The following is a 24,968-nucleotide window of genomic DNA, read 5'->3' on the forward strand; positions in this document are numbered from 1 at the left end:
TTTATTGGCAAATTTTTATTAGTTTTCTTATAGTTTTTAGGGTTTTATCTCTTTTCAGCTTTGGATTGTAATCATCATTGCTACCGGATTATCTTCAATCATTTGGTATAATATGATTTCTTCTCTATTTGTTTGTTCTTGTGTTTTTAATATGAGTAGCTAAATCCTTACCACCCGCTTAGGTAGTAAGCATGTCATAGGGTCGAATTAATATTGCTTGTGAATGTTGAACAAGGTTTATATGTTTAATCAAAGATCCACATTTATTTGGATTTAAATATTGTTTTCAACTTTTATATTAATTGATTGATAATTGTAATTAGAAGTTCGGGAGAAATCTTTGTCATTGTCAATTGATTTATGAAATGGTTAATCGGTCTATAATTAACCTAAAATTGTTGGAGTTCGGGAGAAATCAACGATAAAGATTAAAAACACTTAAATTCATTTTGAGTGTGTCAACGCTTATGATAGAGGGATCTGATTAGGCGAATAAGCAGTTCGGGAGAAAACTTTCAAAAGATTAAATCATAAAATCAACTCAGGTATTTAATGCTTAACTGTTTAGAGTAGAAATTAAGTGCGGGAGCAATAATTATGCTTTGAGCAGTTTAAGTTTCAAGTATAACGGGAGTTTATCTTGTCTACCCTTTGAGTCTTTCAACAAATGCAAGTAATATTTAGACCCGATGATTGACATGTGAGCTGACCCAAGTAGGTGTTCCTTTTAAATCTGTGTTATGATTCAACAATCAAATATTCTTTTGCGATTAATCCTACGGGATTACTGACTTTTCTTACTAACTTTTGCAACGTGACAATTCGGTCACAAACCCCCCCCCCCTTTTTTTAATCTGAATCACTTTACTGTAACATTTGCTTAATAAGTCCTTGTGTTCGATCTCGGTTTACCAAGTCAACTATATTGCATATGAACGGGTTCACTGCCCGCAAGTGTGTAGTAGTCAGTAGCTAGGTATTTCGTGTTTATAAATTTAAGACTAGAAAATACACATCAACGTCCTAAATCTAAAGACCCTGGGTGGAAGTACAACAAGTGGGCGTTTCCAGGTGACAAAAATTCGGTTCGTTGCAATTTTTGCGGGTTTATCAGCAAAGCGGGAATTTGTAGGGCTAAACAACATCAAATAGGAGGTGACAGAAATGTTAGGAATTGTGAAAAGGTCCCGGATGATGTTAAAGCTGAGCTTATTGAATACGTTGAATGACAAAAAGCAAAGAAAATTAATGATGACTACCAAGATTTTGCCATTGATCTGGAAGATGGTGGATATGGAGATGATGAACCTGATGAGGACTAGGCTGTTGAGAATGAGGCTGTTGAGATCCAGAATACTCGGAACAAAAGAGCCCGAGTGGAGAAACCAACCAGTAGCAGGTCTAATGTGAAAGGACCGTTAGATTTTTTTGTGACAAAAGGTAACTTTTTTATTTTTCAATTACAAACTGATACAGATTAGTTGGTTCTTATATTTGCTTATATTAGAGTATAATTGATATATCCTTTTATTTCAGAAAAAGCAAAAGGAAAAAAGATTCAGTCAAGCATAAATGATGCTTGTGAGAAAGAGTTGAGAGGTAGAACATGTCAGAAGATTGCAACCTTTTTCTACGAAGCTGGGATTGCATTCAATGTAGCCAAAATGCCTTGCTTCAAGGAAATGAATCAAATGATACAAGCGGTAGGAGTATATGGGCCACATTTAAAGCCACCGTCATATTATGAACTGCGTGTCCCGTTGTTAGCGAATGCAGTAGGTAACGTCGATGAATGGGTGAAAGAACATAGATTAGAGTGGGAACAACATGGATGTTCTATAATGTCGGATGGATGGACGGATAGGAAGTAAAGAACATTGATAATTTTTTTAGTGAATAGTGCTAAAGGGACAGTTTTCATGGAGTCGGTTGATGCATCTGCTTACACAAAGACGGGCGGAAAGATTTTTGAGCTTCTGGACAACGTTGTGGAGAAAGTTGGCGCAAAAAATGTTGTCCAAGTTATAACCGACAATGGAAGTAACTTCAAGAAAGCTGGTTAGTTGTTCTTTTATTAAGTTTTTTGACCTTAATTTCACTAAGTTACTGATTTTACTTATATTCGTTTAACTTACTTCTAATTGATGATTATTGTAGGCCAAATGCTCATGGAAAAGCGGCAACATATATATTGGACACCTTGTGCTGCTCACTGTTTAGATCTTATGTTTGAAGACATCGGTAAGATCAAACAAGTGAAATCAGTAGTTCATAAAGGTATTTCTCTTGTGAGTTACATCTATAACCATACTACTTTGCTAAGCATGATGAGGAAGTTTACAGAGAACAATGAGTTAGCTAGATGTGGAGTTACTAGATTTGCAACAAATTATCTCACTTTTAAAAGTTTGCATAGACACAAAAATGCTTTGAGAAATATGTTTGCTGATGAAAGATGGACCAAAAGTAAATTGTCTAAAGAAACAAAGTGGAAACGAGCTAATGGTATTGTTTTCACCCCTACTTTCTGGAACAATATCACTTTTAGTATAAAAGTGATGAGTCCAATTGTGAAAGTGCTTCGCCTAGTTGATAATGAAAAGAAACCAGCAATGGGTTACATATATGAAGCCATGGAAAGGGCTAAGCTTGCAGTTAAAGCTGCTTTTGTAACAACCGTCCCAGAAATGTTCTATTTAAGTCCTTGAAAATGTACATATGCCACTAAATCGGTCAGACAGTCTAATTTATATGAGTTATAGACGTACTTTAGATGTTCATTATGTGCTTATGTGAACTTCAAATTGATCTAAATATTGTTATTGTACGACGAGTTTGTGATTACATTCAATAATATAGTAAGTTCGGTTCACAAATATCACAAGATCGTTAAAGAGCTCAGCTCAATTTAATTGCAAAATGGTCCTTGTAGTTGTGAAATTTGCACTTTTGTGGTAAGGTATAAAAAGAAGTGTAAACCCAAAAAGATTTCTATTCTTCACCACCTTCATCACCTCCACACACTCACCACACCAAGAAACACACATAAGAAATTCTTTGATTTCGTGATTGTTAGATCGAATCGTTGATATCATTAGCTTCCTTGTAATCATCTAAACATATTTCTGAAACTGATTTTGAGGTAACAACAACGTATTTTGTGATTTTGATCAAATTAAGTTCAAACTTTTCAACTATATGTTCTTGATGATTTGGTCGATTTTGATGTCAAAAACGTGTTAAAGAACAATGGGTTTATGTTTAAATAAGTCTAGTAACTGTTTTGGCGATCAAATTTGGGTCGTAACATGCCTTAATCTTCAAAACTCGTGATTTTGTTAAGTTCAGTGTTATGTCCGTATGCCTTCTGCATCAAACGAAATTATCTTGTTCAAAACGAATTTAGTCCAACGAATTTAATGTCTAACTTCGTTCAGTTCAGTCCAACGAATTTAATGTCTAACTTCGTTCAGTTCAGTCCAACGAATTTAATGTCTAACTTCGTTCTGTTCAGTCCAACGAATTTAATGTCTAAATTCGTTCAAGTTCAGTTCAAACAGACTTAAGGCTCACCTTCGCTCAGTTCATGTACGTAAAGTTCAGTTAAAACTATTTTGAGTCAAAATGTTCAAAGGACCAAATCATCAGTTCACCAAGGACATTTGTGATTTGAATAATCACTTAGACTAATACATGTACTTCTATATGGTTATTATGTGCATAGGAGTTCGGCAAGGCGTAATTGGATCCCGATAGATATACTTATCTATCTTTGTACTTGTTCACTGTACTAGTTCTATATATTGTACCAGATCACTGTGGGTTCACTTATTTCCCCTTTCGTACATTTTTAAAGTTCTTTATCAAGGACTGAAAAGCATGAAAACTATTTTGTACTTATACATATATATATATTTTCTTGACTGTACTACGTTCTATCTTAAGACAGACAGACTATTTATGTACAGACTATTTTCAGACAGACTATGTACAGACAGACTATTTATGTTATGATACTTATTTTCTAAATGTGTGTTCTAGATCTTGAATGGGCAGGATCTTGAATACATTCTTGTGTGTACTTATTGTCTATGTATGAGACCTAAGACTTACTGCTATCAATTCATCTCCCACCTGTTCTGGGAATGGACCGTAGGTATTATGGACAGCGCTGTTAGGGTAGGCCCATCCTCATTCTCCTCAGGACAGGAGAATGCATATTACCTAGACTTATTGATCACCTGTTCTGATCACATGCTCTGGTCACCAGTTCTGACCTAGCTCGTACTTATATACTTTCTGATTGCATGAGTTCCCTGATTTATCATAGCTCGTTATGGCCAAGCGGATTAGCAGTAATAATAGACATACATATTAAGTACATTACAGATTCTAAACTATTGTTATTACAGCAAGGTACATTTGACAGCCGTACAGACTATATGACTTGACTTTTATACATACCAGTACTATGTATATTTATAAAATACTTTATGTGAATCTCACCAACTACTTTCGTAGTTGACCTTTGAACTTACATGCTTTTCAGGCTAGGTACTAGATCTTTAGCATAAGAGTCTTCCGTTCTAAGCTCATCCTTTTGGCGACGGTTCGTGCATACAAGTCCTGGAGCTACGAAGGCCTTATTACTATTCTAGCTCAAGTACTGTTCTATGAGACAATTGTTCTGTCCCATGAATTTGACTATTTTGATTCAGTTATATTCTGTAATAACATTCGTACTTCTGATCTAGACTTAATTATGATTCGTAATGACTTTGTTCTCCTGATCTTTGATTAATCTTAATGGCTGTGTTGAACTTGTACTGTGTGCATTTGTACTTGTCTGTGCATCCCGTATATTCCGCTTTAGCGGGGTGTTACAGTTGGTATCAGAGACCATGGTTATAGTGAACACCGAGTTTATCCCTAAGGAAAACTTGAGCTATAACTTGATTCCACTCTGAGGTGATCCTTTGATGACCGGTTTGAGTAGTAGGTACTTTTATCATAATTATATGTAACCTGATCAACTACATATAACTAAGATAAAGGCACCTAGGACCTCAAGGTGCGTTATTGAGGGTGTCATCCAACTCCTAGAGCTCAATTAGGAACTTTGTTCAAAATCGTTCATGTTCATTTGTTCTCTTCGGGTTCATCCGTGCTTGAAAGACTTACGTACTAGCACATCATCTATAGGCCTTAGAGCTTATACGATTATAGGTCCTTGACGTACGACCGACGACTGTTCTTATTTTTATAATGTGCTATCAATGATCATTGTATATACGAAAATTCTTATTTCTGTCTTTTAGGGGCATAAGGAAGAATGCCGCCTAAGAGAGGGAGAAAGCCAAGAGCCGTACCCACTGCCGAGACCGTCGTTGAGCCCGAGCCTCAACCTAATACTACTATCAACTTTACTCTGGAAGATGTAGCAGATCTTATCACCAACCGCATGAATGCGATGATACCCAACATTGCTACTCAAGTCGCTCAGATGTTAGCGATCCCGTTGACTGAAGGCACCAAGAAGACGCAGGAAGAACAAGAGCAGAACCAAGTAGTGCACAGTGATTCTGAAGGTGCCAGTCAGATTAACACCAAAGTTGCTGTTGAGGGCAGAGTTACCCGCAACAGAGGTTGTTCATTCAGAACCTTCACTCAGTGCAAACCCCCAGTTTATACCGGAGAAAAGGGAGCTTCGGAGTTGTTGATGTGGTTTGAGAACATGGAAGAGGCTTTATATCACACAGAGACTGCAGAGGAGAAGATGGTTGAGCATGCCACTAGTCAGTTCGATGGTGCTGCCAGGTCATGGTGGACTGGCGTTGTTTCTACTGATGGCAGAAAGGCTGCATATGCTCACACTTGGGAAGAACTCCAGAAGATGATGAGAGCTGAGTTCTGCACCAAGGATGCATTGCAAGAATTAGAGCAGGAGTTTTGGGACTTAACGATGAAGGGAACGGAGATTGAGAAGTATATCTTGAGGTTCAACGAGCTTGCCAGACTTGTACCACATCTAGCATCCACTGAGGAGAAGAAGATTGATCGCTTTATCTGGGGTTTGATCCCAGAAGTTCGTCGTGCTCTCACTAGCAAGGGTCCTAAGACTATGTCCAGAGCCACTGTATTGGCTAAGACTTTGACCAAGGACATCATCAGATCCGGAGATGTGTTGGAGAGTGATGAGAAAGGAAAGAGAAAAGCTGAAGAGGTTGTTGAGAAGAAAGTTGAGCCCCCAAGTAAGAAGGGGAAGATTTTGAAGAATTATGCTGTGACAACAGCACCTGAGCCGCCTAGGTATTCTGGAACCGCTCCTAAGTGTTCCAAGTGCTATCTTCACCACACTGGTGCTTGTCCCACCTGTTACAAGTGCCAAGGCATTGGGCACTTGGCTAGATACTGCAATGTCGTGTCGACAAACATGATCAGAGCTAACCCGCCGCCAGTGAACAGAAATCTTCAGATGAGGAATGACAGACTTCCTCCACCACCTCCTGCACCAGTTCAAAGAAATCAGAATCAGATTCAGAACGCCCATGTTCAGCGTGATGCTCATCCACGCGGACCAAGACAGCAGAACCAGAACCGCCAGCACCAGCAAAACCGACAGGGCCCTGCTAACGCTCGAGTTTTCGCTCTGAATGCTGAAGAAGCTCGTCAGAACCCACGGGTTGTGACAGGTACTTTTCTTCTGAACGATCATTACGCTTCAGCACTATTTGACTCTGGTGCTGAACGTAGCTTTGTTGCATTAGACTTTAAAGCTAATACTGACATGAACACTGGCAGACTAAATGATAAGTATGTGGTAGAGTACGCTAATGGCCAACGGTATGGCACTAATGAAATTGCTCTAGACTGCTCCTTGGTCTTAGTAGACAAGACTTTTACGATTGACCTAATTCCTGTTGAACTTAGTAGTTTTGATATTATCGTGGGAATGGACTGGCTATCCAAACACCACGCGACTATTTGTTGCCATGAGAAAACAGTTCATATACCACTCCAGAACAGCGAGATCCTGATAGTGCAAGGCGATAAGTCCACGAACGAGCTAAAGATCGTCTCAGCCATGAAGTTCCGCAAGTATTTAGACAAGAAAGACCATCTCGTGTACTTAGCTCATGTCATCGACAAAAGTGCTAAAGAACTTAAAGTTCAAGACATCCCCATTGTACGGGACTTTCCAGATGTCTTTCCTGACGATTTACCAGGTGTACCACCTGTGAGACAAGTCGAGTTCAATATTGATCTTGTTCCCGGTGCAGCACCTGTCGCTAAAGCACCATATCGTCTAGCTCCTCCTGAAATGCAAGAACTGTCCAATCAATTACAAGAACTCGTGAGCAAAGGCTTTATCCGTCCCAGTTCATCCCCTTGGGGTGCACCGATCTTGTTCGTTAAAAAGAAAGATGGCTCAATGAGAATGTGCATAGATTATCGAGAACTGAACAAACTAACCATCAAGAACCGGTATCCTTTGCCTCGCATAGACGATCTATTTGATCAATTGCAAGGTGCCTCGTACTTTTCTAAGATCGATCTACGATCGGGCTATCACCAGATTCGTGTTCAAGATGGTGATGTCCCAAAGACAGCTTTTCGTACTCGCTATGGTCATTACGAGTTCCTCGTTATGCCATTTGGTCTGACTAATGCTCCAGCTATTTTCATGGACTTGATGAATCGTGTCTGTCGTCCATTCTTAGACAAATTTGTGATCGTGTTCATTGACGATATTCTCGTTTACTCCCGAAACAAGACCGACCATGAGCAACACTTACGCTCTGTTCTTCAACTCCTACGAAAAGAAGAGTTATATGCCAAATTTTCAAAGTGCGAATTCTGGCTTCGCCAAGTACAGTTCTTAGGTCACATTGTAAACGAGGAGGGCATTCATGTTGATCCGACCAAGGTTGAAGCCATCAAGAAATGGGAGGCCCCGATAACTCCCACTGAAGTTCGTAGTTTCCTCGGATTAGCTGGTTATTATCGTCGTTTCATCGAAAATTTTTCTAAGATCGCACTACCCTTGACACAATTGACGCAAAAGACTCGAGATTTCATTTGGGGTGATCAGCAAGAACAAGCATTCCAAACCTTAAAGGACAAACTGTGTAAAGCACCTGTCCTAACTTTACCAGATGGCACTGAAGACTTTGTGGTGTACTGTGACGCCTCACATCAAGGTCTAGGCTGTGTACTGATGCAAAGAAGCAAGGTGATCGCCTATGCATCCAGACAACTCAAAGTGCACGAAAAGAACTATACCACCCACGACCTAGAACTTGGGGCAGTTGTGTTCGCTTTGAAGATTTGGAGGCACTACTTATACGGAACCAAGTGTACTATCTTTACCGATCACAAGAGCTTGCAGCACGTATTCAACCAGAAAGAGCTGAACATGAGACAGAGGCGTTGGGTGGAATTGCTGAATGACTATGACTGTGAAATCAAGTATCATCCCGGGAAGGCGAATGTAGTAGCCGACGCGCTGAGCAGAAAGGAACGAGTCAAAATCTTATCCATTAAGGAGGCAGATCGTACAGACTTGAGGCAACTTGTGATCAAAGGCCAAGAGTTCGGCTTGAGATCGAAAGACAGTATAAAAGCTGAGCGGTTAGGACCCATCGCTCAGGAATTCGAAGTCGATGATAATGGAGTTAGAAAATTCAAGAACCGAGTTTGGATCCCTGCAGCTAATGGTGTTCGAGAGATCATCATGCAGGAAGCTCATCGTTCTAAATACTCGATTCATCCAGGCGCAGACAAAATGTACAAGAACTTGAAGCTAGATTATTGGTGGCCTGGGATGAAGAGAGAGATCTTTGAGTACGTCAGCAGATGTCTGACATGTTCTAAAGTCAAAATCGAACATCAGAAACCTTCTGGATTGTTGAAGCAATTGGAAATCCCGGTGTGGAAGTGGGAAGACATTACTATGGACTTCATTATGAAACTGCCTCGTACGAAGAACAACCATAACTCCATTTGGGTTATTGTAGACAGACTGACGAAATCAGCCCGTTTTCTTCCTATCCGAGATGACTACTCACTGGAGAGACTTGCTGAGATCTATATAGATGACATCGTAACTAAGTACGGTGTTCCTTTATCAATTGTATCTGACCGCGACCCGCGCTTCACGTCCGACTTTTGGCAGTCACTTCAAGAAGCGTTAGGTACTAGACTTAATCTGAGCACCGCTTATCACCCACAGTCAGACGGGCAAAGCGAACGCACTATTCAGACTCTGGAAGACATGCTCCGTTCTTGTGCATTAGAGTTTAGAGGGAGTTGGGATAAACATCTCCCGTTGATCGAGTTCTCGTACAATAACAGCTATCACACGAGTATTCAGTGTGCACCGTTCGAGGCCTTATATGGTCGCAAATGCCGGTCACCACTGTGTTGGCTAGACGCCGGTGAAAGGAGTTGGATGAAGCTTCCAGTTGTACAGACCACCATAGACAAGATAGCTGTTATCAAAGAAAAGCTTAGGCAGCTCAAGACAGACAAAAATCCTATGCAGACAAACGCCGTAAGCCTCTTGAGTTCGAGGTGGGCGACAAAGTTCTTTTGAAAGTTTCCCCATGGAAAGGTACCGCCCGGTTCGGCAAGAGAGGCAAGTTGGCGCCTCGGTACATAGGACCATATAAGATCATTAAACGTGTAGGACCAGTAGCGTACAAGCTGGAACTACCGTTAGAGCTCGGCAATATTCATGACACGTTCCACGTATCCAATCTTAAGAAGTGCATGGCTGACGACCCGACCATCATTCCTGTTAAGGATGTTCACATAGACGAAGGGCTCGAGTTCACCGAAGAGCCTATCGAAATCGTAGACAAAGATGCTAAACAGACAAGACAGAGCCGCGTACCCCTAGTTCGTGTACGTTGGAGTGCTAGACACGGGTACAATGACACCTGGGAACGCGAGGACTTCATTAAGAAGAAGTACCCTCATCTTTTGACCGACGAGACTCTTAATTTCGAGGACGAAATCGCCCAAGTGGGGGAGGATGTAACAACCGTCCCAGAAATTTCTATTTAAGTCCTTGAAAATGTACATATGCCACTAAATCGGTCAGACAGTCTAATTTATATGAGTTATAGACGTACTTTAGATGTTCATTATGTGCTTATGTGAACTTCAAATTGATCTAAATATTGTTATTGTACGACGAGTTTGTGATTACATTCAATAATATAGTAAGTTCGGTTCACAAATATCACAAGATCGTTAAAGAGCTCAGCTCAATTTAATTGCAAAATGGTCCTTGTAGTTGTGAAATTTGCACTTTTATGGTAAGGTATAAAAAGAAGTGTAAACCCAAAAAGATTTCTATTCTTCACCACCTTCATCACCTCCACACACTCACCACACCAAGAAACACACACATAAGAAATTCTTTGATTTCGTGATTGTTAGATCGAATCGTTGATATCATTAGCTTCCTTGTAATCATCTAAACATATTTCTGAAACTGATTTTGAGGTAACAACAACGTATTTTGTGATTTTGATCAAATTAAGTTCAAACTTTTCAACTATATGTTCTTGATGATTTGGTCGATTTTGATGTCAAAAACGTGTTAAAGAACAATGGGTTTATGTTTAAATAAGTCTAGTAACTGTTTTGGCGATCAAATTTGGGTCGTAACATGCCTTAATCTTCAAAACTCGTGATTTTGTTAAGTTCAGTGTTATGTCCGTATGCCTTCTACATCAAACGAAATTATCTTGTTCAAAACGAATTTAGTCCAACGAATTTAATGTCTAACTTCGTTCAGTTCAGTCCAACGAATTTAATGTCTAACTTCGTTCAGTTCAGTCCAACGAATTTAATGTCTAACTTCGTTCTGTTCAGTCCAACGAATTTAATGTCTAAATTCGTTCAAGTTCAGTTCAAACAGACTTAAGGCTCACCTTCGCTCAGTTCATGTACGTAAAGTTCAGTTAAAACTATTTTGAGTCAAAATGTTCAAAGGACCAAATCATCAGTTCACCAAGGACATTTGTGATTTGAATAATCACTTAGACTAATACATGTACTTCTATATGGTTATTATGTGCATAGGAGTTCGGCAAGGCGTAATTGGATCCCGATAGATATACTTATCTATCTTTGTACTTGTTCACTGTACTAGTTCTATATATTGTACCAGATCACTGTGAGTTCACTTATTTCCCCTTTCGTACATTTTTAAAGTTCTTTATCGGGGACTGAAAAGCATGAAAACTATTTTGTACTTATACATATATATATATTTTCTTGACTGTACTACGTTCTATCTTAAGACAGACAGACTATTTATGTACAGACTATTTTCAGACAGACTATGTACAGACAGACTATTTATGTTATGATACTTATTTTCTAAATGTGTGTTCTAGATCTTGAATGGGCAGGATCTTGAATACATTCTTGTGTGTACTTATTGTCTATGTATGAGACCTAAGACTTACTGCTATCAATTCATCTCCCACCTGTTCTGGGAATGGACCGTAGGTATTATGGACAGCGCTGTTAGGGTAGGCCCATCCTCATTCTCCTCAGGACAGGAGAATGCATATTACCTAGACTTATTGATCACCTGTTCTGATCACATGCTCTGGTCACCAGTTCTGACCTAGCTCGTACTTATATACTTTCTGATTGCATGAGTTCCCTGATTTATCATAGCTCGTTATGGCCAAGCGGATTAGCAGTAATAATAGACATACATATTAAGTACATTACAGATTCTAAACTATTGTTATTACAGCAAGGTACATTTGACAGCCGTACAGACTATATGACTTGACTTTTATACATACCAGTACTATGTATATTTATAAAATACTTTATGTGAATCTCACCAACTACTTTCGTAGTTGACCTTTGAACTTACATGCTTTTCAGGCTAGGTACTAGATCTTTAGCATAAGAGTCTTCCGTTCTAAGCTCATCCTTTTGGCGACGGTTCGTGCATACAAGTCCTGGAGCTACGAAGGCCTTATTACTATTCTAGCTCAAGTACTGTTCTATGAGACAATTGTTCTGTCCCATGAATTTGACTATTTTGATTCAGTTATATTCTGTAATAACATTCGTACTTCTGATCTAGACTTAATTATGATTCGTAATGACTTTGTTCTCCTGATCTTTGATTAATCTTAATGGCTGTGTTGAACTTGTACTGTGTGCATTTGTACTTGTCTGTGCATCCCGTATATTCCGCTTTAGCGGGGTGTTACAGTTGGTATCAGAGACCATGGTTATAGTGAACACCGAGTTTTTCCCTACGGAAAACTTGAGCTATAACTTGATTCCACTCTGAGGTGATCCTTTGATGACCGGTTTGAGTAGTAGGTACTTTTATCATAATTATATGTAACCTGATCAACTACATATAACTAAGATAAAGGCACCTAGGACCTCAAGGTGCGTTATTGAGGGTGTCATCCAACTCCTAGAGCTCAATTAGGAACTTTGTTCAAAATACTACTTTTAGTAGTGTAAGTCTGAGTCGTTCTCGTACACCGCAAAGGAGTAATTCACCTAGGAAGATGACTCAACAAAATCGATCCCCTCCTGTTAGAATTAACAGTTCGTCTAATTTCTATGATCGATTACGAAGTCAACCTAGATTTGGTACTTACTCACTAAGGAATTCACCTCCTAAGACTCGTTTCACTTCACCTAAGAAACAGTCTGTAACACCATCTTCATCCAAGGCTCCATTAAGGAGCGATGGATATTGGACCGAATTAATCATTAGAGATGAATTCGGCAAACCTAAACCTCAAAAGGTTTGGGTACCCTTCAGAAACTAACCATCTTATCGTCTAATGTGCAGGGAGAACCAAGGAAGCCTATTAGTCTTTGGTATGTTGACAGTGGATGCTCTCGGCACATGACAGGGGACAAGAACGTTCTGTCCAATGATGAAGATGTAAATGGGTCGTATGTTAGTTTCGCTGGTCCCAAGGGCAGCAACATTTCGGGCCAAGGTGATGTTGTCAATGGGAAGATTATGCTAGAGAAAGTCAATTATGTGGAACAGTTATCACATAATTTATTAAGTGTTTCTCAGATTTCTGACAAGGGTAACACTGTCCATTTTAATGAGAAAGAAGCACTTATATTGAAACCAGGATATGTTATTCCTGAAGACTGGATCCTGCTGAAAGCTCTTAGGAAGAGAGACATCTATGGCCTTGTGTTAGGTGTTGATAATCCAGAGGAGTCTGTTTGCTTGTTATCGAAAGCAAACGAATCTGAATCGTTACTATGGCATAGAAGAATGGGACATATCAATTTCCGAAAGATGAATGACATTGTCAAACATGGTTTGGTTGACGGCGTTCCCATGAAACGGTTTGGAATGGAAGACAAATGTGTACCTTGTATGAAAGGTAAACGGCAAAAGTCTGCACATAAACCGAAACAAGAAAATTCTATTGCCAATCCTTTCGAGTTACTTCACATGGATTTATTTGGTCCAATAAATGTAAGAAGTATCGGTGGGATGTATTACTGTTTGGTGGTTACTGATGATTACTCAAGATTCTCATGGGTATTATTTCTTAAGTCGAAAGACGAAACTCCGCAGATTTTGATAAATTTCTTTGTCGAAACTGAAAATATTTATGAAGTTCGTGTTAAGAGAATCAGGAGTGACAACGGCACTGAATTCAAGAATAATGTGATGGATGTCTTTTGTTTGTCAAAGGGAATTCAACATCAATACAGTTCTCCGTATGAACCACAACAGAATGGAGTTGCTGAAAGGAAGAATAGGACTCTAATCGAGATAGCCAGAACTATGCTTGCAGATTCAGGGCTTCCTACTATGTTTTGGGTGGAAGCAGTGAATACAGCTTGTCATATTTTAAATAGGGTTACTGTAGTTAAGCGTCATAATAAGACATGTTATGAGATTCTACATAAGAAGAAACCGAATTTACAGAATGTTGAACCATTTGGTGTACCGTGTACTTTCTTGAAGTATCTACCTCAGTCAAAGTTTGATTCAAAGGTTGAAGAGGGATTTCTCATGGGTTATAAACCGGGAACATCAATACGACGGGTTTACAACAAACAGACCGGCAAAGTTGATTTGGGAACAAATGTCAAGATTGTCAGTCATAAACCCGCTATTCATTCTGGAAGTGGCAAAAACTTCGATTACGATAGTGTGTTTAGTTCACTACATGGTCCAGATTCTTATTCAGATCCTGAGACAATTGATGATGTGATTATTTTAAGAGATCACATGGATAATACTCCTATATCTCCGCCTACTCGGAATGTCGATACTACTCCAACCAACGTTCAGTCTACTACTAATGTTGATGAAAGTGGTAAGGACAAGGATAAGACACTAGATTCAGACAGTAATTAACCCGCAAACACTACACCACCTACTCCATCAAAGGTTACACTGCCTGATGATGATCCTATTTCTGAAGAATCGGAAGATGATTTCAACTCTCCTGAGTTTCAAATTAGAACAAATTTAGGAGAAAGTTTGAATGTTGATTCGGTTCTCAATATCGAATTAATAAGGATCACCCAGTTAGAACTAGAAATCAGCTGAATAAGGACTTAACTAGTTTGTTCTGTGAACTGAAAGATACTGGTTTGATAACTGAGTGTTTGTATTCTGGTTTCGTTTCACAAGTAGAACCTAAGAATGTTAAGGCAACACTTCAAGATCCATGTTGGGTTGAAGCTATGCAAGAAGAATTAGCTCAATTTGAAAAACTTGGAGTTTGGAAGTTAGTAGATGTGCCTAGAGGTAAAGAACCGATTGGAACTCGTTGGGTATATAAATGCAAACGAGATGACAAATGGATCGTTACCAGAAATAAAGCACGTTTGGTTGTTCAGGGGTTTGCACAACGAGAAGGATATGACTATAACGAAACTTTTGTACCAGTTGCTAGGATTGAAGCTATAAGGTTATTTTTAGCTTTTGCAAGTTTCAAAGGTATAAAGGTGTATCAGTTAGACGTTAAGAGTGCCTTCTTGTATGGAGAAGTTAAAGAGGAAGTGTATGTTTACCAACCACCGGGGTTTGAAGATCCGAATTATCCAAGAAGAGCATATCGTTTGGATAAGGCTCTTTATGGATTGCATCAAGCACCCAGAGTGTGGTATGAAAAGTTGTCGACGCATTTGTTGACAAATGGTTTTACAAGAGGATCGATAGACAGCACATTGTTTATCAAGTGGAAGAAGCGAGATTATCTAATTGTACAAGTTTACGTGGATGATATCATTTTTGGTTCATCTAATATAAAGATGTGCAAAGAGTTTGAAATGAGCATGAAAAATGTATTTGAAATGAGTGCTATGGGGGAATTACAATTTTTCCTCGGACTACAAGTAGATCAAAGGAAAGATGGATTCTTTATTCACCAGTCTAAGTATGTCGATGACATCTTGGAGAGGTTTCAAATGTTAGAATCCAAGACATATGGTACTCCTATTCAACAAAATCATGGTTTAGGAGTTCTTGATCCGAAAGATGAACTTGTGGATGCAACTTATTATCGTGCTATTATTGGCTCATTGATGTATCTAACTGCTTCGCGTCCAGATATTATGTTCGCTGTTTGTCTTTGCGCTAGATTTCAAGCTAGTCCGAAAGAGTCACATTTGATTGCAGCAAAGCGTATTCTACGTTATCTTAAGGGAAACCAAAGGCTTGGTCTATCGTATCCAATGGGAGGAACGTTTGATTTTGTTGCATATACTGATTCGGATTTTGGCGGTTGTAACAATGACATAAAGTCTACGACTGGAGGTTGTCAATTGTTAGGAGGGAGATTAGTATCGTGGCAGTGCAAGAAGCAGACATGTGTTGCTCAGTCTTCATGTGAGGCAGAGTATATGGCTGCTGGTAGCTGTTGTCCCCAGGTATTGTGGATTCAGCAACAACTTCGTGACTACGGTATGGATTTTCTTGATACTCCTATTAGAATAGACAATAAGTCAGCTATGGACATTACAAATAACCCTGTCATGCATAAGGTCACCAAGCATATTGATAATAGGCATCATTTCTTGCGTGATTGTGCCCAAAAGAAGTTAATTCATTTGGAAAAGGTTATAACCGATGATAATTTAGCTGATCTGTATACCAAAGCATTTGATAAGACTCGATTTGAGAAGTTAATTCTTCTCAATGGGATGAAGAATGCTGATTCATATTAAATCTCTCAAAGAACTAATTTTGTAAGTTTGTGTCTGTAAATAGCTAGAGTCATAAAAATACAAAAAGAGTTAGTGTCAGAAAATCATAAATAGGTGAAAAATGAGAAAATGACAAAAATATGGAGAGATTTAAGTTAATGTTGTCAGATGATTAGAAGTGAGGACACTTAGCTTTTAAGTCTGCTTAATCGTAATATAACTGTTTAGTTCAGTAATTACAATTTGGGATATATTGGTAGACACAAAGTAGCAAGGTTTCCTTAATCTGAACTTAAATTATACAATGTTCTTGTGGGAAACATATTCAGATATATGGCTGAGAATGCTTGCTTTTCAGTAATAAATTGATCTAGTCCTTAAATTTTGTGAAAGATCTAGTAGTACTATAAGATTTGTTCAATGTATAGGCAAAAACTTCTACTAATCATGAGCATGAAAGTAAATGTGATATTGTTATGCAAATGAAATAAATGAATATTAAGGGGCTAATGTGGTCTTTGAGATTCGGACAAGTATGTCCTCGGGGTGTCTTTGTATACCTAGCCTACCTAAAGCTTCCAACTTGGGATAGGTTAAGGATGTTTTTGAATATACAAAAAGTGGCTCATGATTTGTTAAGGATGTTTTTGAATATACATTGAATTTTTGTTATTTTAGTGCTAGTATCGATTACGAAAGTATATCTGAATGTGGGTCACATAAGTTCGCAAACTATTCAATGGCATATTAGGCTACTCAGGTTACATGGTGACTGTCCTTGGCAGGGTATGTCGAAAGTGTCATAACACAAAGGAAACTGGAAGTACCGAGGTTTAAGATGACAAATATACCAGTAATTGTGGTTGAATCACTGTTCATAATTAATAATAAGAGAATTTTTTCTCACTTGCACACTTATGTAAATGCTAATCTGATCTAATCTGCAGAAACTTAAGATTTCTTGTAAATAAATAAAGTAGTTTAGTTTTATATTTTATTTTATTTTGTAGTTTATTTTGTTTTGTTTTCATTTTTATTTTTATTTTTGTAATAAGTGTCAGTTTGTGTGTCAAACTAGTTCTTATTGCACGAGAGATTTGATAAGCATTAAAAGTAATAATTCTTAGTAAATTATATAAGTCTTGTTGTTTACGGTATAAATGTTTACAAGATGGATTTTCTAATTAATACATAAGTTGTTTAATGTAGAAAATGAAATGTTTTGAAAGTTGAAAAGTCAAAATATTTTTGAATGTGTTTCAAGTAAATTTTTGAAATTTCAATTGTTTTTGGTTGATAAGTATGTTTGACAAAGATTGGACTTGCCTTAGATTGCTCGGTTAAGTTTTTGGTTGTTTTGCATATTTATGATATTTCTATTGTTCTTGATGCATTGATGAAGTTTGTTAAGTGTGCAGGTTACAGATATCAAATTTCATTTGAATACCATGTTGAAACAAGTCAGATTGGATATATCATGATTAATCTACATGCGGAATGCATCATTGCCAATTTATTAACCTAAGACTTAGTGTGATAGGTTACAGTTTTATTATCAAGATCACAACCTAAGAAGTAATGTGATAGGTTGTTGATATGATATTTCGTCATACATTATACATTAAATGTGTTTTGATGTAAGTTTGTATTTGTTTGAGATAAACATCAATGAAGAAATGATCATTTTTTTTATGTCAAGATAATAATGTAAGATTTATCTGATACATTATTGTGATGACAAGTTAGTACGGATGATTTACGATAGCATATTCGAGTAGATACAGGTTTTTAGTAACGAGTATTTACAGGTTTATGTTTCTGGAATTTCTGAAATTTTTTCCTTATTTAGATTTCTAGAAAATTTGCGAAATTTGGCTAAGGAATGGAGACTATGTGATTTAAAATTCTGAAAATTCGTTTTGGTCCGTGCTGATGTCATCATGCCTCATGCTGATGTCAGCGTGAAGCCCACGAAGGACTCCTTCGGCCCGGCCCACGAAGCTCCGAATATATATACGGGTTTCACTATTCATTAATTACTTTTAATTGAAAATTAACCCTAAGTAAATCCACGAATCACCTCTCCCTCGTGCCACTGTTCATCCGTTCCTATTTTTGATCGATTTCATCTTCTTTTCAAATTCAACATCCTAGTTTGTTGGTAAATACATGATCTAGGATAGATTATTGATGTTTTAACTATGGATTTGAACGATTACAAGTCGTTATAATGCCCAAATTTTTGATTTTTCCTTGCATGAATAGTAAAACGGACGAACCAAGAATTCGAACTTCGATTAATGATGATTTGGACTTAAATTGGATTTAAAATTGGATTAATTGATGTTTAAACATGTTAAATCTAACAAAACTTTAAGTAAACAAGTGTTAAATCAAGATTAATTAAAGAAAATTGTGTTCATCGAATTCGTTTCGATTTTGTTTTCTGGGCATACACGAACCATAAATAAGTCCACGATGATGTTTTTGATTGATTTTAACATCATATGGAGATGTTTTTGATCTTCATGTTTCTGGGTTCATAGTGGCTCGTGCTGACGTCACGACGAGGGAAATCCTCCTCGTGATGATGTCATCACGAAGCAGAAAGCCAAAACCCTAATTTTTAGTTTTCGTTTATTCTAACATTGTTTTTCTTGTCATTTTTGTCTGTTTTTGTGCAAGTATGGCTGGACAAGGTGATAACGCTCGTGTATTCGCTAAGGAACACAATGCTGCACTCGATCTCACTATCACGCAGATGGGGTGCACTGCAGAGTTTCACGGTGTTCTCCAGTTTCTTGCACGTTGTCGCATTAACTTTGCGTTGACCGAGAATCCTCCGTTGGTAATAAGTCTCATTCGGGAGTTTTGGAACTCAGCCCGATCAGTGCAGATGGGTGATCATTTGTACATTCGCACTACTGGTGGAGGACGTTCTATTTCGTTCTCAGCTGGAGACTTAAGGACTATTTTACGCTTAGGTGTTGATGACATGAAGCAAGGTCCTACTGAGTTTACAAAAGAATTCTGTGACGGTGCTCTACGTCGTATGGGTTATGCTGGTAACATTACACACCCATACTTTAGGAAGAATCTTCGCGGCAAATGGAAGCTCCTTGCTTACTATTTGTTGAGGTCTATGAGTCATCGGAGTACGGGTCATGATCAGATGAACATCCAGAATGCATCTCAGTTGGTTGCTTTGGTGTTGAACAAGCCATACAGCTTTTCTCAGTACATTTTTGATAATTTTGAAAGGCAAATGAGATCATTTGGAACCGACAAGAAGTTTTACTTGTTTCCAAGATTTGTGATGATTATCATTCATCACTTTGCAGCTGATTTGCCATTTGACGGTCCTACATTCAATTTAGGTCGTCTTACTTATAAGGCATTTGCTGAAAGTTTGAAGCACGTGTCGGGAAGAAATGTTCCGATTGAGGTTGATAATCCACCTCTATTCGGATATTTGATTAATCCTAACTATAATCCACCTCTGTTCTGACATTTGATTAATCCTAACTATGTCGGGAAGAATGATGTTCCTCTGTATGCTGGAGATCTGGAGGATGATCCAGATATGGACGCTCTTATGCAGGATGTTGATGATCCCGCAAATCTTGTATCTACATCTACTGGAGTCTCTACTTCTACCTCTGCTCCAGTTGATGTTGATGTTGGTCCTTCTGAAGTCCCGGTTAATGTTGTTGAGGACTCGGAAGATGAAGAAGGGGAAGAAAGACTGCCGAAGCGAAGAAGAAGACATGCAAGATCTCAAGCTAAAGTTGATAGAGAGTTTGCTGCTTATTCTGAAGCCATGGAGAGGTCTCATGCACCTACTGTTGGTGATACTCCATCGGTTGCTGCTTTAAGAGCTTCTGTTTCTGAGGTTCCTGCTTCAGTGTCTACTAGTTATGCTGCTGGTGTTACTGTTGGGGATAGAAGGTCGAGACCAAAGTTTATAATAAGGGGAATTGGTTCTCGCGCACAAGTTGTTACTGAGGCTATCACTGTTACGATTCCTGCTGCCCTGGAGTCTACAGTTCGTCAAGAGCCAGAGCCGACACTTGTTGCTCCTAGGCCTTCGTCTGCTCCCATTCAGGCGACAGTTCCTGTTTCTACAGTTATGGGACATCTGTTGGCTCCTCTGCAAAGACCACAGATGCCTCCCACAGGGACTTCTAGTGCTCGTATGCCTTCGTTTAAAGCTACGATGCCACCTCAGGCCTCTACATCTGATGTTGCTTCTACGTCTCGTCAAGTTGTTCCTGTTCAAGTACAGCTGAGTCGTTTATTTTCTGAGAAAAAGATGTTAGAGATGAGGGTTACAGCTTTGGAGAATCAGCTAAAGCTCCAAGCTGCTAAGCATCAGGAAGAGATGGACATGATGACAGTTCATGTTCATTCTCTTGGTTTTAGACTTGACCAATTCTTGGCTCAAGGGGGAGATAAAGATGGTTGTAAGGATGATGAGCTAGCAAAGAAGACAAGAGATGATGATCATGATGATCAAGATCGAGCTTAAGATCCAAGTCAACATAAAGCATATGGTGAGCCAGAGAATAAAGGTCAAGATCAAGATGCTGCTGATGCTGCTGCTATGGATATTGAGACTGCAGATGTTCAGGGGGAGTCAACAAGACAAAGAGAGTCAGAGATTGCTGGTACAGCTGGTGCTAGTACTTCTAGGACTCAAGATAAAGGAAAAGCTGTGACGACTGCTCCAGATGCAGATCCTGATGATCCAGATAACAATGATGATGGGGAATATTCCAATTCAGGTAACTCCGATTCTAATTTTGATAGAATAGAAAAGGAGACAGTGAATGATCCTCATAATCATAAAGAAAAATAAAATCTTAGAAAAGGAAAATCTACTTAGGATAGTGAGTCATTTAAGACTGATTCTACTACAAATGCCTCTACAGAGTCAGATTTGTACCCTTTAATTGTGCATAGACTAGAAAAGAGATTGGGATATGATCCACAAGCTCATGTGAGAGCTAGAGCTGAGATTATGGATTATGATGATTATTATGATCCAGGATCACTTAGGGATCAAATGAAAGAACAATCAGGGTTAACTCATACATCTTCAGAGTCAGAGTCAGATTCGGATTATGAACCTTAGTGCTATTGATTTTGTATTTTTAATTGATATGTATACATTAGCTTACTTGAGTTATAATAACAGTTTAGAGTGTTAATCAAAGTGTTATTCAGCTTAGAATAGTTATCAAAGAATTATTCTGTTCGGCTTAACATATTGACAGTGTAATTTAAAAAAAAAACTCGAGTAATGAAGAATAATGATATAATATGAATGTATGTGTTACATTATATTTACGATATAATATTATTGTTGTAACTTAAAATAGATAAAGATTATAAGATAAATATTAATGTAATTGTTACATTATATTTATGATATAATATTATTTATTTTAATTTCTTTTAATGTATTTATACTATTTTATTATGTCTTGACTTATGATTTATGTTCTTTATCTTTGTATATGTAAATCGTTTGAATTGCAGATAAGCTTCAAAGGATAGGTGCATTGGACGATCTTGATGCTGAAGAAGATTTAGAAATTATCGATGATGAAGATTTGGAAGAAGGAGAGTTCATTACTTCGGAAGCTGATAGAAGAAGGTTGCTTGAGACACCTTATCACTTTGATCGTGTCTTTAATGAAGATGAAGTCATTCAAGTTGAACCAATAGCCGAAGTAGAACATCTCAATCTCAATCCAATCAGAGATAGTCCAGATGAACCTAAGAATGCTGCAAGGTTGAGATTTGCTGTATATGCAAACATAGTCGATGAAGGACATGATAATATTTTTGATCTATACTGGAATATAGATGCTACACGAGAGGTTGACCTTGAAAGATTTAATATACCTCCGGTGCAGCAAGATCATGAGTTTATTATTAATAGACTAATTCCAGGTTATAGAGGACATACTGGTTTGATGATACGTGATACGTATAAACCATCGATGTTTTGGGAATATGTCTCAGACAAGGATGCACCCAAATACTTCTCAGTGATACAAAGTTGGTTCTATGATCACAGAATCAAATTGTTTATTATCAAGAGAAAGGAGGGTTGCCAGTACATGTCAATAAGTCAAAGACACTTCCACTCTCTCAGTGATTCAGACATGATAGATTTGGGAAGACACTGGTTTGTTAATCTTCAGAGTAATGGACTTTTAGATTTCTACTGGAATAGATTTAGAGATGAAAGGATTAAGTATTTCAGTGATAGAGGTCTGAAGCCAGAAGAAAGGTTGATAAAGCCAACACCTTTGAAGAAGATTAAGAATCCAGATGGCACATTTCGGTTTGTCCAAAAGAGGATTAAATGTGTTAAGAAGGTTCCCGCTATCAGATGGGATCAAGATATGCTGACAGAGATGACATTTTGGCAGATAGATATCAAGTCAGGCGAAGCACAGATGTTTGTTGATGATTCAAAGAAACAGATGTTGCTACGCATGTATGATCCAATGCAGGTTGTCAATTTGTCAAGAGGTGATTAGAGAAGACTTTTGGATACACCTTGCTCAGCTGTGGATTTTTGGAGAGTAGAGGAAAGACGTTATCGCAACATTCTCACTCATTGTTTACAAGAGAGAATTCATGCGAATAGCACTAGACTTTTATTTAACGGATAGCTTTGAAGTTCAAGTTCGAAGACTTTAAAGAGATCTAGTTGCAATCGTCAAAGGGGAGTCTCTACATGCAGATTCGTTGTGACAATCGCAACTTAGATTTGATTATTGTTTACGTTTTTAGGAACTTGTTTGTAATCATTTAAATAAGAACTTATGTTGATATTTAATGATTACGTTTAAACTTCAATATTATATCTGTTTATGTTTTGTATTGTGTTTGTGTGTTATATATTGTTTTGCAGGTACAAGAACATAGAATCAAGGTTTATAAGTGTCATAGAACACTTAAACGGTGATTGAATGTTATGTACGAGTCAAACAAAGTCAAACAAAGAACTAAAGGTCGTCCCTCGTGCTGACGTCATCAGTGTGAAGGATGAACCTCGTGCTGACGTCAGCACGGGCCAAATCAATTAGTTATTGTTCGGGCCTAATTACACGATTAAGGCCTAAGCCCACACGAACCCAATATCAATTAGTATAAATACAAGACCTAATGTACGAAATTAGGTTAATGATTTACGAATTCTTGAGAGTTATTCACAAATTAACGAGCTAAGGTTATTTGTTCCTTCGTGTGATCTCCTACACGAACCACAAGCCTTGTGCATCTCCTTGGGTTGGTTAATTGCTTATTAATCAACAAAAGACAATAGCAATCTAGTTATCTCAAGAGGATTCCGCACTCTTGACATAACGAATCACGTCTTATTATGATCCACGCAACAATAGGGCACCTTACAATTAAGTTGAGGAAGTGATATGTACACCCCTGTTTTTGACCGTACACCATCAAAGATGCTATATAGTATTGTAATGTACAACACTATAAAGCACATTTGATGTTATATGGTCAAAAATAGGTGATGTACAGATTGTCACCAATTAAGTTGGGATCAAAACTATTTAATACATATGTTTTTTAATACTCTTTCATATTTATTATTTAAAAAATGCATTTATGTTTGAAAATTTTATTACAATAATCCAATACAGTTTTATTACCATCATTATGAAACGTGTTATAAATACCTAAATATACCCGGTGTGATGGTAATAAAATAAAATCAAGTTTTTGTTATATTCCTAAAATTTTGAGTTGATAATGGATAATATGATCATGTGTTTACTCTTCTTCATGTTATTTGCAAATCATGTGAATTGTGTTGTCGATCCAAAAAGCAAATGCAAGTCAATAGGTAATACTTTTTTGTCATTCCATTTATTTTTAATTGTATTAATGATCATTTCATATATTTAAATGAGTTATCTTTTGTCCAGTGGACCATAAATAGCCCTTGTGAAGAACCAACTTTGTAAGCAAGGCTTCTTCTGTCCATGAGTTAATAAAACATAATTCCTGAATTTTCTTCATTAATTAAACATTTATAAATTTTATTTTACTCTTCCTCTTTATTTTCATATTAAACTTTAAGTAATCGTTGGTTTATATTTCAGGTGATGATCTTTGTCCTTACACTATAGATTTTACAGCATACAAATGCAGAGAAGATGATTGTGCTGAATCTTGCTTAAATATTGTGCCTTATGAAGACCCCATTGTATACTCTGAGTGTAGTGACACCGTCGTTTGCCTTTGTTGTGTTAAAGGAGAAACTTGCTAATGTGAATACTGTGTAACTTATTTTTATAATACAAAACTTGACAAAGTACCCCAACATATGGTATTAATGCAAAAAGTAGACTCATATTATATATGTAAATATCCTTATCACCCGTGTGATGTCAATTAAATGCTATCCAATTGGTCATAATAAGTAGATATAGGTTTAAATAAAATCTAAGTTGCGATTATATAATAAACTACATACAAAATAAATAAACTTCATTGCTTTTTTCTATTAATTAATATATGAAAGATGATAAACTCAACTGAGATTTTATTCAACCATAACAGTTAATGTATTATTGTTAGACAAGTTGATATAGATTTAATTTAAAGATGAGAAACAACTTTGAAATACTTAAATTTTTGGTTCTTGAGCTGAGCCAGCTTAGGCTAATCTAAGCCGAGTTAGCCTAAATATCTTCGATAAGTCCGATGAGCGTTCATTTTGT

The 24,968-nt window shown here is 37.6% G+C and overlaps 1 protein-coding gene across 1 annotated transcript; it reads left to right on the top strand.

Annotated features, from left to right (window-relative positions):
• Positions 1-1,919: 1,919 nt before the first annotated feature.
• On the top strand, positions 1,920-2,708 carry LOC122596902. The gene is made up of 2 exons (XM_043769545.1): positions 1,920-2,058; positions 2,158-2,708. The coding sequence occupies exons 1-2, from the start codon at positions 1,920-1,922 to the stop codon at positions 2,706-2,708; spliced, it is 690 nt and encodes a 229-aa protein (XP_043625480.1).
• The last annotated feature ends 22,260 nt before the right edge of the window (positions 2,709-24,968 follow it).

This window comes from Erigeron canadensis, chromosome 4, assembly GCF_010389155.1.
Source record: "Erigeron canadensis isolate Cc75 chromosome 4, C_canadensis_v1, whole genome shotgun sequence".
NCBI classification, from domain to species: domain Eukaryota; kingdom Viridiplantae; phylum Streptophyta; class Magnoliopsida; order Asterales; family Asteraceae; genus Erigeron; species Erigeron canadensis.